The following is a 15,369-nucleotide window of genomic DNA, read 5'->3' as shown; positions in this document are numbered from 1 at the left end:
TAATTCCTTCCAACTGGAATTGTTGGCAGTCTCGCGGTTACTTTCTTGGGAAGGGAAACATGAGCTTAGACCAAAATTTAACCGCATGGCACGTTTGGGCTTGACTTTAGTCGCAGATGCCACCCTTGCCAGTCGCAATCTGTTGATAGCGTTTCGTACAGCCAGGAGACTTTTCAGGATCCCTCGTGGATACAGGGATTTATGGGGACAGCTTTTGATGATGCTACAGAACAAACAACCCTTTCCTTCCCTTGCTTCGGATCGTCCCTGGCAGGACTGGGACTTTGCAGGCCGGCTGAATTTGGAAAAGGCTTCATGGAATCGGCTCGTCATCGATTTATTTCTTGCCCTCTTGCTAAGAAAATATGGTCCTTCTTGTCGGCAGTTTGGCGCGCGGTGGTCGGTTTCTCGCTACGCCCGTTTGATTGGGTTTTTGGGCAGTCCAAATAACCCACACCGACACAGCCACATATGAAGATCTTGTTTCACTTTCTTAGATATTGGGGCTGTTGGCATAATTGGACCATTCGGAATGCTTTTATTTTTTATTCCGCCTCTAATGTTCAGGAACACATGGCCAGGCTTAAAGGTCTCTTACTCTAGCAGATAGATCTTATTCGGCTCTCTGACTTGCTCCCTCCGGAGGACTTACTTCCCTGGCATATGGCAATTTCTGCTGCGTCTTTCCCATGACTTTTTGTAACTCTTGGGTTGTTTACTTCTTGTAGCCAGAGAGAGAGTTCTTGCACGCGATGGCGTAGAGCCACTGTGTATCTTGTAATCATGTAAACTTGTACTTTTTTTTGTAATTAATACAATTACCTTTTATGAAAAAAAAAGAGAGAGAGAACATTTAGATAACACCATCTTCACCACCTCACCACAACCTGCTATGTGATGGTCAGAAAAGAACCTAAAAAAAGGGAGTACATGTGTGAAAGGCAATAATAAAGTCATACAGACATAAACAGGTCAGTTGCTCCGGCAGTGCCGTGCTATACATCAGTCTTTTGTTCACAAACCGTCCTTTTTTCATTCAATGAAAAGTCTTCATAACCTATACATCACTCAATATGGTGGGGGGGCGGGGCATGACGGAGAGAGAGAGAGAGAGAGAGAGAGAGAGAGAGAGAGAACCTCCTTCAAATATTGAATTTCTGCAGAAGACAACCCTTGCCTGCCAAAAACAATTCTCTGCTTAAAATTAAGTAGTCCATCATCAGGTAATGCCATAAGATTACTTAGGACATGGTCCTATGAATTCTGACACAATTTGAAACTTCCACAGAGCTCACCTATAGCCATAGTGACTACGATTTGGATCACGCTTTGGATTAAGAATAAAAATGTTGTACGCATTTTCAAGTTGCAAATAATGTACCAGACTTGTGAAGATGTATGAAACATCATCCACATCAACTTGCCACTGAACCTCAGAGTCAACCCTGTAAAGTCATATTTTCATCAACTTGCACTTTATAAGATGACCAAATTTGCATATAGACAAATTTCTTGAACAATGTAATACAGTTCATGATAGTGAATGATCTTTGTGTGGAAGAAGCATAAAGAGAGAGGCTGTGTTCAGAGGCAGATCAAACTAATGACAACAGCACAAGTTATGGGAATCACATTGAAAGTTGAAACATTTGATGAAACCTAGATCACACCATATATTCCAGAATATAAAAGCTTCTCAAGTCTCAGTCCTCTTAAAAGCTGTAGCTCTTTCACATTGTTCAACTAACAACTTCCTTTAGGCAGGTAACAAAGCAAGCCCATGCTCCAGATTTTATGAAAGGCTCAGTCAAAATCATAGAGAAATCACCACACCCTTTTTTCTAAATGAAGGGAACAAATTAAGCACAACCATACAAGCCAAGGAAGACACAAAGCATTTTCCAAGAACACAGTCACACTTGTACTACATACAGACTCGTCCATTCCATATGGTCCGTACCATATCGTAGAGTACGTATATGTACCAGTTTGCCTCTCTCTCTCTCTTTCTCTCTCTCTCTCTCTCTCTCTCTCTCTCTCTCTCTCTCTCTCTCTCTCTCCCCCCTTCGTAATGGGTAATTGTATTAATTATGAAAAAAGTACAAGACTACATCATTACAAGATGCAGGATGGCTCTATGCCATCATGCATAAACTTGCTGCACATAAGATTCAATAACTAAAGGAGTACAAAACTCATGGCAAAGAAGCAATAGAGATTTCTGTATGCCAAGGAGCTAAATCGGCCCTAGGGAGAAGATCAGCATGCTGTGCAAGATCTAACTGCCGATGTAGAAGACCCTTGAATTTGGCGATGTGTCCTTGGACACCCGTGGCAAAGTCAAAGAAAAAAGCATTCCAAATGATTCAATTATGCCAAAATCCCCAAAATCAGAAAAAATAGAACAAGACCTTCATATGTGGCTGCACTGGGGTGGGATATTTGGCCCTAGCAAAAACCCAATCAAAAGGGCACAGGGATAGACCAACAAGCACTTGCCAAATATTTGTCAAAAGAGTCCAAATTTTCCTAGCCAAAGGGCAAGAAATAAATCTTTTTTTTCTTTTTGCAAATACTCAAAAAAAACTAATTACAACAGAGTGCTCATGCTCAACAGACTAGGTGGAGCTGATGCAAAGTCACAAACACATCATGTATACAAGCCTCTCTAGGTAGTTTGAGGGGGATGGGGGAAAGAAGCCATGGAGGAGGGGGTATATCGCCATCTAGGGCTGCTTGCCTGCATCACGAAAAACAGGTCCTAGCCGCCCCAAGTACGCATGAAATGGCAACGGAGCTCCTAATGAGCCCTGCACCTGATCCCATCAGCCGCAGATGGAGTGGATGATGGAGGTCCAGAGCTTTGCTAAGGTCGCATGTACTGAAAGTCTCTCTCCGCCCAAAGCCTCCTCACAACGCGCCTTCCATATATGCCATCCAGTAAGACTCCCCATGATCTCCCATACCTCAGAGCGGTCTGCTGTGGGCTCCAGTACCTGGCAGATGGGTAGAGCCTTCAAAGCGACCACTGCGCATGACCCTGCCTCAATAATGAATATCATGTCCTGCATCCTAGCCTCATACAGAAGGTGACAGCCCTGGCTGACTGCATGCCAGCAGAAAGCTCCCCATGAGATACATCCAAGGTTAGGTGCTATACAGCGAAGGATGCGGCATACTCCTCTCCACACGAGCTGCGCTAGCTCACATGACCAAAGGCAGTGCTTTGGGGTTTCCAGAGGCTACTATGTGCAGCACTTACAACCTCCCTCCTTCTGGATCTGGGCAAGCCAACTTCCCACTGCCAAGCCTCCATGTGCCACCAGCCATAAGAAATATGATACCCTCCTCGGTCTCCAACTATCCAATGGGCAGCGCCAAAAGGTCCGTCGGAAAGGCTCTGTGATGTTGTGCTCCGCCCAGTGTCTGCTACGTGACAGCGCCCAATGCATATCCTCCTGCATCAGTACGTGTCTGCCAATCCTGGCAGCATACTCCAGGAACCTCGATGGCTTCTTGGCGACTGCAGTGGCCGGCCATAGCCACTCTCCTAGATCCCACTCTAGCTCATCAAGTGGTCTGCCCTCCCAGATCCAAAGGTGCCACTCCCTGAACTCCTCCTAGAAAACATAGGGATCCAATCGCCATGTCTTCAACTAAAGGCCCACAACCAGAATCCTCCTCCACGAAAGGGCAGCTATCCCCTCATCCTGTTGCCCTTTGTTACAGGCCAAATCCCCCCCTCCTGACAGGTGTAGAAAGTCCCATGCAGGGTGCCGCCCACTCTACCAGCCACCCGTAGAGGTATGCATGCTGGTGAGAACCTAGCGGCCCATACCTCCTCGGGCTCTATCGGCTCCAATATCAAGGGAGCAAGCCATTCCAGAGGTATTGTTGCGTTTATCTCCCTTCTCCTCAACTCCACTCCTCTCTGGTAGCCTGATACTCATGTCAGCACCTCCTCGTCTGCCATCCTGTACACCTCCCGCCATGTCCTGACGGTACGAGCTAGGCCAGCCTCCCAACTAGCCCATTGGATGTGGGGGCGCTCGCCGATTTGTGCCCCTTCCGGATCTCTGACCTAGGGGCTTTAGATCATTGGTTGACGGTCTATGTGCTCGTGGCAGCCTGGGGGGCTCTAGATTAGGGCCTTATGAAGGCCCTACCACACGTGGAGTAAGCTGCGTAGGAAAGGTGATATGGGCTGACGTGAAGATCCATCTTAGGGACGGCCTTCACTCATTGCCAGCCCTTGTTCTACAATCCTGAAGACCCTCCTGCAATAAGACCTTGTAGGTCTGGCCGCCTGGTATGAGGCCTCGGACAACTAGCTTTCCCAAGAAGGCCATACTCTGATACTCTGGGTCTGATCCCAAGCCCTCCCTCTCTGACCGATGATGTATGATGGTCGCCCACGCCACCTTGGCCCTGGAATCCCTGGAGCCATCTAACCCTGACTAAAGGAAGTTCCGCACTAGGCGGCGAAGCTGCACTACGCAAGATGAGGAGAAGCACCAACGCGAGGCAATGTGCCAAGCCGTCGCTAGGAAAACCTGGTTAACCACTAGGGCTCAGTTGGCTAGTGAAAGGCGAAGCCGTGCTCCAGTAGGTCAGCTTCCTCCAAATAGAATCAAGGACAAGAAGAAACTGCTAGGCAGGAGTGATGTCAAGTCCCATCTAGAACCCTAGGTACCGGGCGGTCTGCCCTCTGCTCACCCATCTAAATCCCAGGTGGACGCTCCACTCTGTGCTAGAGTCTGGGTCTGTGAGGAAACCAACCGACTTTCACCAATTGATTTTTGCTTCCACTGCAGAACAAAACACCTCAAGAGCCAGCCTTACTCTCTCCAGCATCAACTCATCATCCTCTATGTAGAGTGTTGTATCATCTGCATACTCTGAGTTTAACAGCTCAGTCTCCTCTCTCACTGGAAGTCCAAGGCCGCATAATCCACTCACACGTGACCTGAGGAAGTGAGACATTGCCTCTGCAAAGAGTAGCAACAAGTACCGGGCAAGGAGGCAGCCCTGTCGAATCGATCTCTCCAGCCGAAACTCCTCCCCTCGCCTACCACCTATGAGAACCCTGCTGGTGGCTGATCTATAAAGTGCGAAGCCCTCGCAAATCCAAGCCTAGGGGAAACCCAACCTCACCATGGTACCCTCTAGGAAATCCCAATCCATCCTGTCATAAGCTTTCTCAAAATCCAAGGGAAGTACAGCCAGTCTCTGCCCACTGTTCTGAGCCCACTCTGTCGCCTCAAAGAAGGTGAATACATTGTCTAGGATACTCCTATCTTGGACAAAGTCTGTCTGTGTGTCATGGATGATGTCTGGAAGCATGGGGCATAGTCTCCTACCAATCATCTTTGCCAATGCCTTATAGGCCACTAACAATAAGGTGATTGGTCTTCACTAGGAAGGCTCCAACCGGTCTCTCCCTTTGGGGAGGAGACTAATAAGGCCTGCCAAAAGATTACCTGGCATCTGTGCTGAAGTGAAAATCTCCTGGAAGGCCATCACTAGGGGGTCCTTCACCACTTCCCAGTAAGTAGTGAAGAAGGCCTTAGAGAGGCCATCCTCTCCCAAGCATTTTTGCCCGTCCTGTGTATGAAAAGCCTCCTCTAGCTCCTTCTTTATGAAGGGGCCTAGGAGGGATCGTCCCATCTCTGTGACGAGGGATGGGATGTGATCACAGACCTCCTATCTACATTGCTCTCCTCTAGCTGAGGATGTCTCTTGCTGGGAAAGGTGTCTATAGTAGTCAGTGGCAATCTCCATCACCTCATCTGGACTAGAACGAGTCCTTCCATACTAATCTCGAAGGCTGCATATCTGGCTCTCCTGAGGTGTGAGGCTGGTGCACCTGGGAAAACTCCTTGCACATCGTGTCTCCCTTCCGCGCCCAAAAAGCTGCTGTGGTACGGAAAGAGAACTCCGAGCGCCTGTCCTCTAGGCTAGCAAGGGCTGCTCACGCACGCACCTCTTGTGCGTGGAGGGTGGGATCCCCTAGTGCCTCCTATAATAATCTCTGTGTGGCTGCAAGGTCCCGCCGGAGTGCTCTCTCCTCCTCCCAGCAATGCTGCCTGGCTTTTCTGGCTACCTCTAGACACTATTTGATTCGGCTAGGACCTCTACAACCTCCTCTTCGATCCGGTCTCTCCTGGCCCACTCCCTGTCCAAATCTGCTCACTCTGTCTCGTCACCTCCTCCCTCCTGTAAAACAAGTCAAGGATCCAACAGGATCATGTATCTAGGGTGGATGCTGGGGGTTCAAGTGTCAGGAGAACCGGGCAATGATCGAACAACGTGGTGCCCGCCAACTGCCCAATCTGGCCTCCACGAGAGCCTCCCCACTCTCCCACATAAAACTTGTCCAACCGCTCTAGCAGGACTCCACCTACCCGCCTGTATCCCCAAGAGAAGTCCAGCGACCTCTCCCTCCTGTGGAAGGCAGGGTCTCTCCAGGCATCGCCATACCCTAGTAGTTTCTACCTCTACCCTATTGGTCCTCCATAGCCTCCAGGTTGTTGAAGTCTCCTCCAACGATCCAGGAGTCCACCTTTGGGAGTCCATCCACGATCTCCACCCAGAACCTGCTATGTGCCCTAACCTTCGTAGGGACATAGGCATTGAGGACTCCAAGGCATGAGTCCCCAATATCCAATCTAATCCATAGAACCCTCCCAGCCACTATCGTCCCATGGTCTCATACACAGGCGGTGAGACTTGGGCCAATAGAGGTGCATACGTCTCCACTCCTGCCGTGGGCACCTATGGCATGCTACCAGGCAGTGTGCGAGCTGCCACGGAGTACCTTTCCTACCCGCTGGGCTTAGGTGGGGGTGAGCTTGTGCTCCTATAGAAGTAAGATGTAGATCCGTCCGGCAAGGGCAGGCTGCAGCTCCTACCAAACAATCAACTTCCTGGAACCACATACCCCACTGTAGTGGAGACTATTCACATTTCAAGATGCAAGGTGTAAGCTCATGAAAAAACATGTGACTGACCGAACAGGCATCTGTTCGGCGTGGAGGTCGCTGATGAGAAGGATAACCTATGGGGCATGCAAGTACGCTTTGCCGCGGGTCTGAATGGCGAACTCCAATCACCCATGGTGGCCCTCGGCCGGATCATAAGGGTGATAGATGCTCCAAGTGGTACTATCAATACATCTATCAGCCACCACTATGGGGGGGCTCGAAAGATAATGCTCAAGTATGGAACCTCGGCACAAGCCCACCAGTTGATGTCTATCATGCAACCAGGCCACTGTTGTGCAAACGCTGCTAGTCCTTCTTCTCCCATCCACTAGGAGGTATGGTCCGCCACCTAACTCTTCAACTCCTCTATCTATGTCGACGTCCAATCCCCTGAGTGAGAGGACTGAAGAAAAAAGGTATAGTTTGGTCCATCCAGCGGTGCTAGTAGATGGACCTTGCCCCTCCTTGACTTACGAACCACGAAGATCCCCACCTCTAGAGGTAGTGGGAACTCTCTACACTCCGCAACTCTCAAGTAGGACGCGAAAAAACACCTATGGCAACAGGTGTGCCTGTCTCGAGAAAGTGTGATGGGTGGCAGGGGCAGATAAGCTGGTGGCTGTGTGGGAGGGAAAAGATTGCTGGTGCGAGGAAAATGTAGGTGTGTGTGGCTCATCACCTCCTGTGGGAGGAGGAGGGGGGGGAGGGGGGGGCTATAGGATCTCAGGTGAGGTAGTCTATGGCGCGGGTGGTGGATGTGGGGGACTGCGGTCCTGTCGGGTGGGATGGGCGGGGGAGGCTGGGCTGTGGAGTGCTCTATCGAGGGGGCATCGCTCGCCCTCGTGCTCCATGCTGCCGAGGCTAGGTCTAAGGAGCTAGCTGCTCCCCCCTGCTATCTCCCTCTCTGGACCCGTGTGAAGCCCTCAGCATCCACCTGTGGGCCTATATGCGGAGCCGCCTTGGCTCCGAAACGCATACACACTGCTATTGATACCCAACGTCATGGCAGTGCAAGCACTGCCTTAGTTGCCCAGTCACAATGATCTGTTGCCTAAAGGAGAGACCTCCTGCCTCAATCTCTAGGAACTGTGGTATACTCTTTGTGTCTTTCATGGCCACTCGTATCTTTGGGACTCCTGGAGCTGTCATTCCATCCACAAAGGAGGCAAGAAGAACTGTGCCGAAGAGCCATCCAAAGTCCTCCACTAACTCGCGGTACTCTACTGCCAATCCGGGGAAAAGTAAGATGGCTGGATGTCTAAGAAATCTGTTATGGAGCGCAAATGTCTCCACTGTGAAGCCACTATACCAGGGAACCATGTAAATGACCCCCTTCAAGGAGGCATAGGATGCACTCTCCACTAGCTCACGAGCTGCATTCGCAAAGGTGAGTCGAACCATGAAGATACCTTGGCCCATAAGGACTACCTCCGCGATCTGCGTTGTGCCAATACGTAGCATGGAGTGGAGCGAGTCCCGCAGATGGGCCCTCGATGGGGAGTGTCCAACGACCTGACCAAAGATTGCTGTTTGTTTCAACTCCAGCTCTACGGCATGGAGGCCTAAGAGTTGTTCCTTAGAGAGCATGATACGCAAGGTGTTTGATCAAACATGTGTTCCGGTGAGCAGAAGATCATCTACATAAAAACAAATGAGCAAGGATCCCTCCTCTTTGCACTAAAGAGTAGTCTCTAGTGAACTGCTAATGAATCCTTGGTTGAGTAAAAAGGTATCAATTTTTGCATTCTAAGCTCATGGATCTTGCTTCAAACCATACAAAGCCTTTTTCAGCTTGTATACCAAGTGTTCGAATCCTTCAACTACAAAACCCATGGGCTACTAAACATACATTTCTTCTTGAAGTTTTGTAGTTGCCCTTCAGCATATGAGGAGACATTTGCTCCTACTAAACATGCCCTCCTACTAAACATACATACGGGTTGTAGGAGCAAATGTCTCCTCATAATCAATGACCTTCTTTTGCGCATAGCCTTTTGCCACAAGCCTCGCTTTGTACTTATAATGGATCCATTTGCTTTTCTTTTCAACTTATAGACCCATTTAGTACCAATGGCTTTCTTTCCAACAGGTAATGTTGCTAAATCCCATGTCTGATTCTTCATGATAGAATCAAATTCAACTTGCATTGCTACCATCCAATGCACACTCTATTGTGCATCCTCCAAACAATCAGGCTCTTCATCATCGAGTGTATGTACTGCCATAACAAACTCCATTGTATTAGCATGATCATGCAAACGTGCTCAGTCTTCTAGTACGACCAACAAGAGGAGCATCCAAATTATTGTCTTTTAAAGTCTACAAGTACCATCTAGGCATATGTCTGGCCTCCTGATTATGTACATGCTCTTGATAAGCCTCAAGTTCAGTATCTTGCTAAATATTCAGATCAGCCATAGGCTGAATTTCTGCATTGTTTAATGTAGCAACTGACTGAACATTTTGTTCATTTAATGAGGCTCTAGCTATATCACCAAAAGAAATAGGCAGCATCCCTTCAAACGCATCATTTGCAGCCTCATATGTGTCAAATCCAATAGGAGCTAATTCTGATTTATCATCAAAAATCACATTCCTACAGACAAAGACTTTCTTGGAAACAGGATCATACAGTCTATACCCTTTGCTCTCACTGCTATACCCCACAAATATGCACTTAACAACCTTGTTGTCCAATTTTTTTCTCAATACTTTGGAAATATGAGCATATGCAAGACACCCAAAAGTACGAAAGTGGACAACCGACGGTTTACGACTATTCCAAGCCTCAAAAGATGTGACATTTTTCAATGCCTTGGTAGGGCACCTGATCAAAACATGACAAGCACACACAACTCCTTCCATCCAAAAACCATGTGGCAAATTTTAGCTTTCAGCATGCATCTAGCCATCTCCATAAACGACCAATTCTTCCTCTCTACAACCCCATTCTACTATGGCGTATATGCAATAGTATACTAATGGGCAATGCCTTTTTGCTTCAAAATTTTATTTTCAGCAAAGAAGACATGTATCCCCCCTCCCCCCCAAGTCCAAATTGAGAGTTTTCACCCGACAGCCGAATTGATTTTTCACAAGTGCAATAAAAGCAAAAAATACATCATATACCTCTGACTTGTTCATCAATGAATATACCCAGCAAAAGCGAGTAAAGTCATCTATGAAAGTGACGAAATAATATCATCCACCAATGACTTTGTCTACATAGGTCCACATACATCCGAATGCACAATCTGCAACCTGGCTGTTGCCTTAAAAGCAACATCACGAGAAAAAGAGAACCGATGCATTTTTTCCAAAATGCATCCCTCATAAATATGCTCAAGAGGTCTCTCCAAGAGAGGTAAACCATCTAACATCTGAGTACGCAGCATAAGCATGAAACTACCATAGTTAACATGCCCCATGCGAGCATGCCCTAACTCTGCTTGTGACATGGCAAGACTAATAGTAGATGCCAAATAGACTGACTAATCAATCGAATGAGCATCTAACTCATAGAGTCTATGACATAATATGCCAGTAAGTACCAAAGTCAAAAATTCTTTATCTCCAACCATGCATTTGTCATCATTAAATGTGACATGCATCCCACATTTTGCTAAAGAAGAAATAGACAACAAATTCTTATTTATCCCTAGCACATATAATGCATCTTGCAAACGGAGAGTAGAGCCATCAATGGCTTTCAAGACAATTCTCCAACACCTCTAACAAGGTAAAATGCATCGTTGGCACATTGCACAGATTTACCAACAAGAGCTGCAATAACAAAGATAAAAAAATCCATGCGGGATGTAATGTGCTTAGAAGCACCACTATCAAAGAACCAAGTGCTAGCATCCTCTATAGAGTTGAATGCTCTATTTGCCCAAGAAGAATCATAACTGCAAGTGTAGAAACAGTAGTCACAATCAACAACAAAAGATGCTTAAACTCTGTAGCAGCAGAAGGTGGATCAGAAATAGACATCCCAGACTCCTTGGCAATGCATTTCTTACAAAGCCTTCCTTAGATTAAATTTTCTCCTTTTTACCACCATCGTCTTCATTTCTCAGCATGATATGCCTTTATCCTATTTGCAGCTTATGATAAGGCTAATTCTGACTATGCATAATATCTCAAAAGCAGCTGAAATATCCAGTTAGAACAAGTCCAAATCTAAGTTTATGCATCATTCACAATTAGGATTATTGTCTAGTCATCATTAAAACCATAACCTTGGACAGCAAAAAACATGCCCATGTTGCAAAGATAACACACAAAAGGAAAGATCAAGCATCTCGTAAATTTCCCCTTCAGGAGCTCTAGTGTCTCATTGTTTAAGTCAAATCCCTTAAACCTGGAGAATCTCCTCCACAACATAGGTTCAATCCTGGAGTCCCTAGTCCTATGGATCCACCTGTCATGTATTAAATCGAAACCACTAAAATATTAGATATGTAGGTCCAATCAATATAATTTTCTTTGTCGATTCCCATTCTTTGGTCTTTCACGCATATATTTGATATTTGCTTAAGTAAGATTTCTTGGAGCAGCAAGAACCAACCTACTATTTTTTGGCTATGCATTTCACATCATGTTAACAACACAGTTAGACCTAGCCGGTATTGACAGGCCCGTACACTAGGTAGGAGGCCACCATCATGATTCTTCCCTCCCTCTCTCCGTTTCCCCCCCCCCCCCTCTCTCTCTCTCTCTCTCCCCAGGAAGTGTGAGAGGCAAATGGGAGGGAAAAAAAGCAAAGGACCAAGCATGCCAACTTATTGATAATTCTCTTTTTTTTCGTGAATAAGTGTATATTAATATTGAAAATATTTACATCCGGCCTTCAAACAAACCATACCGGAAGAAACAAGTCACATTTTTACATCAGACCATCAGATCAGCAATACAACTAAAATTCTACCACAGCTCTAACACAAAAATATCACCCAGAAAGAACAGTTGGAGTGGAGCGAATAATATCCAGCCACGGAGCAGCGATTTCAGGAAGAACCACATCAACTGAGACCATAGAGGAGAATTGCCATAACAGTAAACCACAAATACACGCCACATGACCAAGGATACCCGATACGGAATCAAAAATTAAGGCATTCCGGGTGCACCAAATATGCCACAAGGCTGTCCATCTAAGGGAATGGAAAAGGCAAGAGTAATCAGAATGCACAGCAGACGAGGAATGCATCTTTCCCATAATCCATGAACGAACGGATATTCGGTGCTTAGTTGTCGCAGACCACACACAGGAAACAAAGCTCCAAATTTGTCTAGCAACAGGGCAAGAGACAAAGAGATGAAGCACTGTTTCATCGCATGTAGTACAAAGCACACAATGACTAGTAGAGATCTTGCGGGCACGCAACACATCACTAGTTGGAAGACCCCCAATGAGTAGCCTCCATATAAACACTTTCCCTGATACAATACCTTAGACTTCTAGAGCTGGATGAATCTTTCCTGCCACTTGTGTTCGCTATCCCGAATATGCCATACTTTATTAGCCTTTTCCGTGACCCATCTCTTGGCCCACACCATTTGATGATAAATCTGATTGGCTAACCTTTTCTCAAAATCATTAGGAATCACGAACTTCCAATCACCCCAAGGAGACAACAATTCTAAGGCTGACAAAGGGACAAACCTCAAAAGCCTTTCCTGTATAGATGACCAAATATCATGATAACCTCAACGTACCCAAAAGTGCTTATTGATATACCGAAAATAATAAAGACGGGCCTCTCCAAGAATGACACCATCAAGAATTGTCTGCCCAAACGAGCCATCCGATTAAACTTATCTCTCTGCAAGTCTTTATGTGGCCAATCCAACAATCTGGAAGTAGCTAGCACTTCTCGCAACCAATTCTCCTCCTTGCGAGAATCACGAGGGCACCAAATTGCGAACCGTAAGATTGCCTGCCAAGAGACGATCGAATGAGAAAGGAGAAAAGACTGAGAGACCTTTACAAGTCTTGTGGAATTAAGCACATGCCACCAAGAAGCTTGAATAACCGTGCTGCCGTGAGAGATTCCAGTTTTTTCTATGAAAATTTTTGCAATCTCTGACTAGGGGTGAGTCTCTCTACATAATGCCTGCAAAAGTGGTAGCCTCAAGGCTGCCATATGCAAGTTAGCATCCAACAAAGTTGCTCCCCCCATCCTTTTAGGAGTAGTAATATGCTGCCACCAAAACCACACCTAACCCAAGCGATTTCCTTTCTTTTTCCACAGCATAAATCAGATAGGTTGAACCAATTCGAGAAGAGACTTCTCGGTCCAAGCAAGAAGAGGCAAGAAAAAGGAAATCACGATGATCATGATGCATTGAGCAACCTTAAGTCGCACATGAAGAGGCCAGCCTTGAGACTTCCAGTACATGAAACAATCATGAATACGGGATCACATCCAATCCAGCAATTTACGGGGAGCTACATCCACACCAATAGGATAGCCCAACTGTCTAGTTATGTTTCCCTTAGAAATGACAATTCCATGCCAACCCAAGGCCTGGAAATCATTCTCTTTGCAGGAAAGTAGTGTAGATTTGTGAGTGTTAATATGAAGCCCTGATGCGATAGCAAAAATATTCCATGCAACCATTGCACGATTGACATTCGAGTGATCAGCCTTAAGAAACATGAATGAATCATCTGCCAAAGATTGCCCAAAAGTTGGGCCCCACTAGAAAGAGTCAGACCACAATCTCCCCTTGATCGGTCAACTTGTCCAACAATGAAAGCATTAGGTGAGCAAGGCGAACAGCAAAGGGCTGGGAGGGCAGCCTTGTCGAAAAGACCGAGACAAGGCAATCTCTCCACGATGCCTCCATTAAGTGCAATGCGAGCTACAGCACCCTGACTAATAGATCCACAAGAGAAATCATGCGAGGCCCGAATCTCATAGTGGTCATTAGCTGTCGCAAAAAAGACAAGCTGACATGATCAAAAGCCTTTTCAATATCCAACTGAAGCATAACCACCTGTTAGGTTGAAGCTTTAGCATAGTCAATTCCCATTTGAACATTCAAAATATTGTGCATTATATTCCGGCCCTTAATGAAACCATATTGGCATGGATGAATTAACTGCAGATATACTTTCTGCAACCTGTCGGCGATGATTTTAGAAAAGATTTTATATAAAGAACCCATTACAGAAATGGGTCTCCATTGTTTCAAGGAAGATGGAGAGGGAACCTTGGGCAATCACCGAATGATAGCAATCTTCCAGTCTGAAGGCACCTCACCAGAATTCCACACTTGCTGACACAGACGAGACAATGGGTCCTTAAGTTACTCCACATGGGCAAAAAACAGTTTATTAGGAAGCCCATCCCAGCAAAGGCTGTTTCTTCGAGGCAAATGAGGCAGGACCTCTTCCATCTCCTCCTCTGAAATATCGGCCTCCATCAAATCGACCCATTCTGACTTAACCTGATTACCAACCAGATTGCAAATATATCTGCGAGTAGAAAGAACCGCATCTGATAGAGTCTCTTGTGGGCCCAACAGTGATTTATAAAAGTCAACACACATGTGAATAATGGAAGTAAGTTCAGCGACCATAACAACTTGCTCATCCATCAAACGCACAATATTTTCACAAGCATATTTCTAATGCAAGCGAGCAAAGAATTTATGGGATTGACATTCATTCATTCATTCTCTCTCTCTCTCTCTCTCTCTCTCTCTCTCTCTCTCTCTCTCTCTCTCTCTCTCTCTCTCCTTCCTTTTCATGAAAATAATTGAATTAGATAGTGAATATTTACATCAGACCATCAGGTCAACATTCTCTCTGTATCTCTTACTTTCTATTACATCAGATCATTAAGTCAGCATACTCTCTCTCTTCTTTTTTTTCGTAATGGATGTTATATTTATAAACTACTAAACGACAAAAGAGTTACAAAAGTCATGGCAAAGACGCAAAGGAAATTGCCATATGCCAGGGAAGTAAATCCTTCCGAGGGAGTAAGTCAGAGTACCGAATGAGATCTAGCTACCAATGCAAGAGACCTTTAAGCCTAGCAATATGTCCCTGAACATTAGAGGCTGAATCAAAAAGAAAAGCATTCCGAATGGTCCAATTGTGCCAACAGCCCCAGTATCTAAGAAAGTGAAACAAGATCTTCATATCTGGCTGTGCCGATGTGGGGTATTTGGGCCGCACAAAAACCCAATCAAAAGGGCTTAGCGAGAAGCCAACCACTGCTCGCCAAACCGCTAACAAGAGTGACCAGATTTTCTTAGCGAGAGGGCAAGAAATAAATCGATGACGGGCCGATTCCACACTGGTGGTGCAAAAGAAACAATTGCCATTGGAGATTCGACGCCTGGAAAGGGCAGAAGCAAGAGGAAGACC

At 46.0% G+C, this 15,369-nt stretch overlaps 1 protein-coding gene across 2 annotated transcripts in view; it reads right to left on the bottom strand.

Annotated features, from left to right (window-relative positions):
* LOC148023454 (uncharacterized) overlaps positions 1-15,369 on the bottom strand; it is a 198,657-nt gene that overhangs the window by 54,514 nt on the left and 128,774 nt on the right. For both annotated transcript variants that reach the window (XM_087696424.1, XM_087696423.1), the window contains exons 7-8: positions 1,296-1,445; positions 1,138-1,177 (exon numbers count right to left, since the gene is read on the bottom strand). In XM_087696424.1, the coding sequence (XP_087552550.1) occupies positions 1,138-1,177; positions 1,296-1,445 (190 nt within the window). The remainder of the gene's footprint in view (positions 1-1,137; positions 1,178-1,295; positions 1,446-15,369) is intronic.

The sequence above is a fragment of the Lygodium microphyllum genome, chromosome 16 (assembly GCF_053477565.2).
Source record: "Lygodium microphyllum isolate KBCC chromosome 16, Lygodium_microphyllum_v1.1.10, whole genome shotgun sequence".
Lineage (NCBI taxonomy): Eukaryota > Viridiplantae > Streptophyta > Polypodiopsida > Schizaeales > Lygodiaceae > Lygodium > Lygodium microphyllum.
Note: the sequence above shows the minus strand (reverse complement) of the source record. Positions and strands in the feature narration are given on the sequence as shown.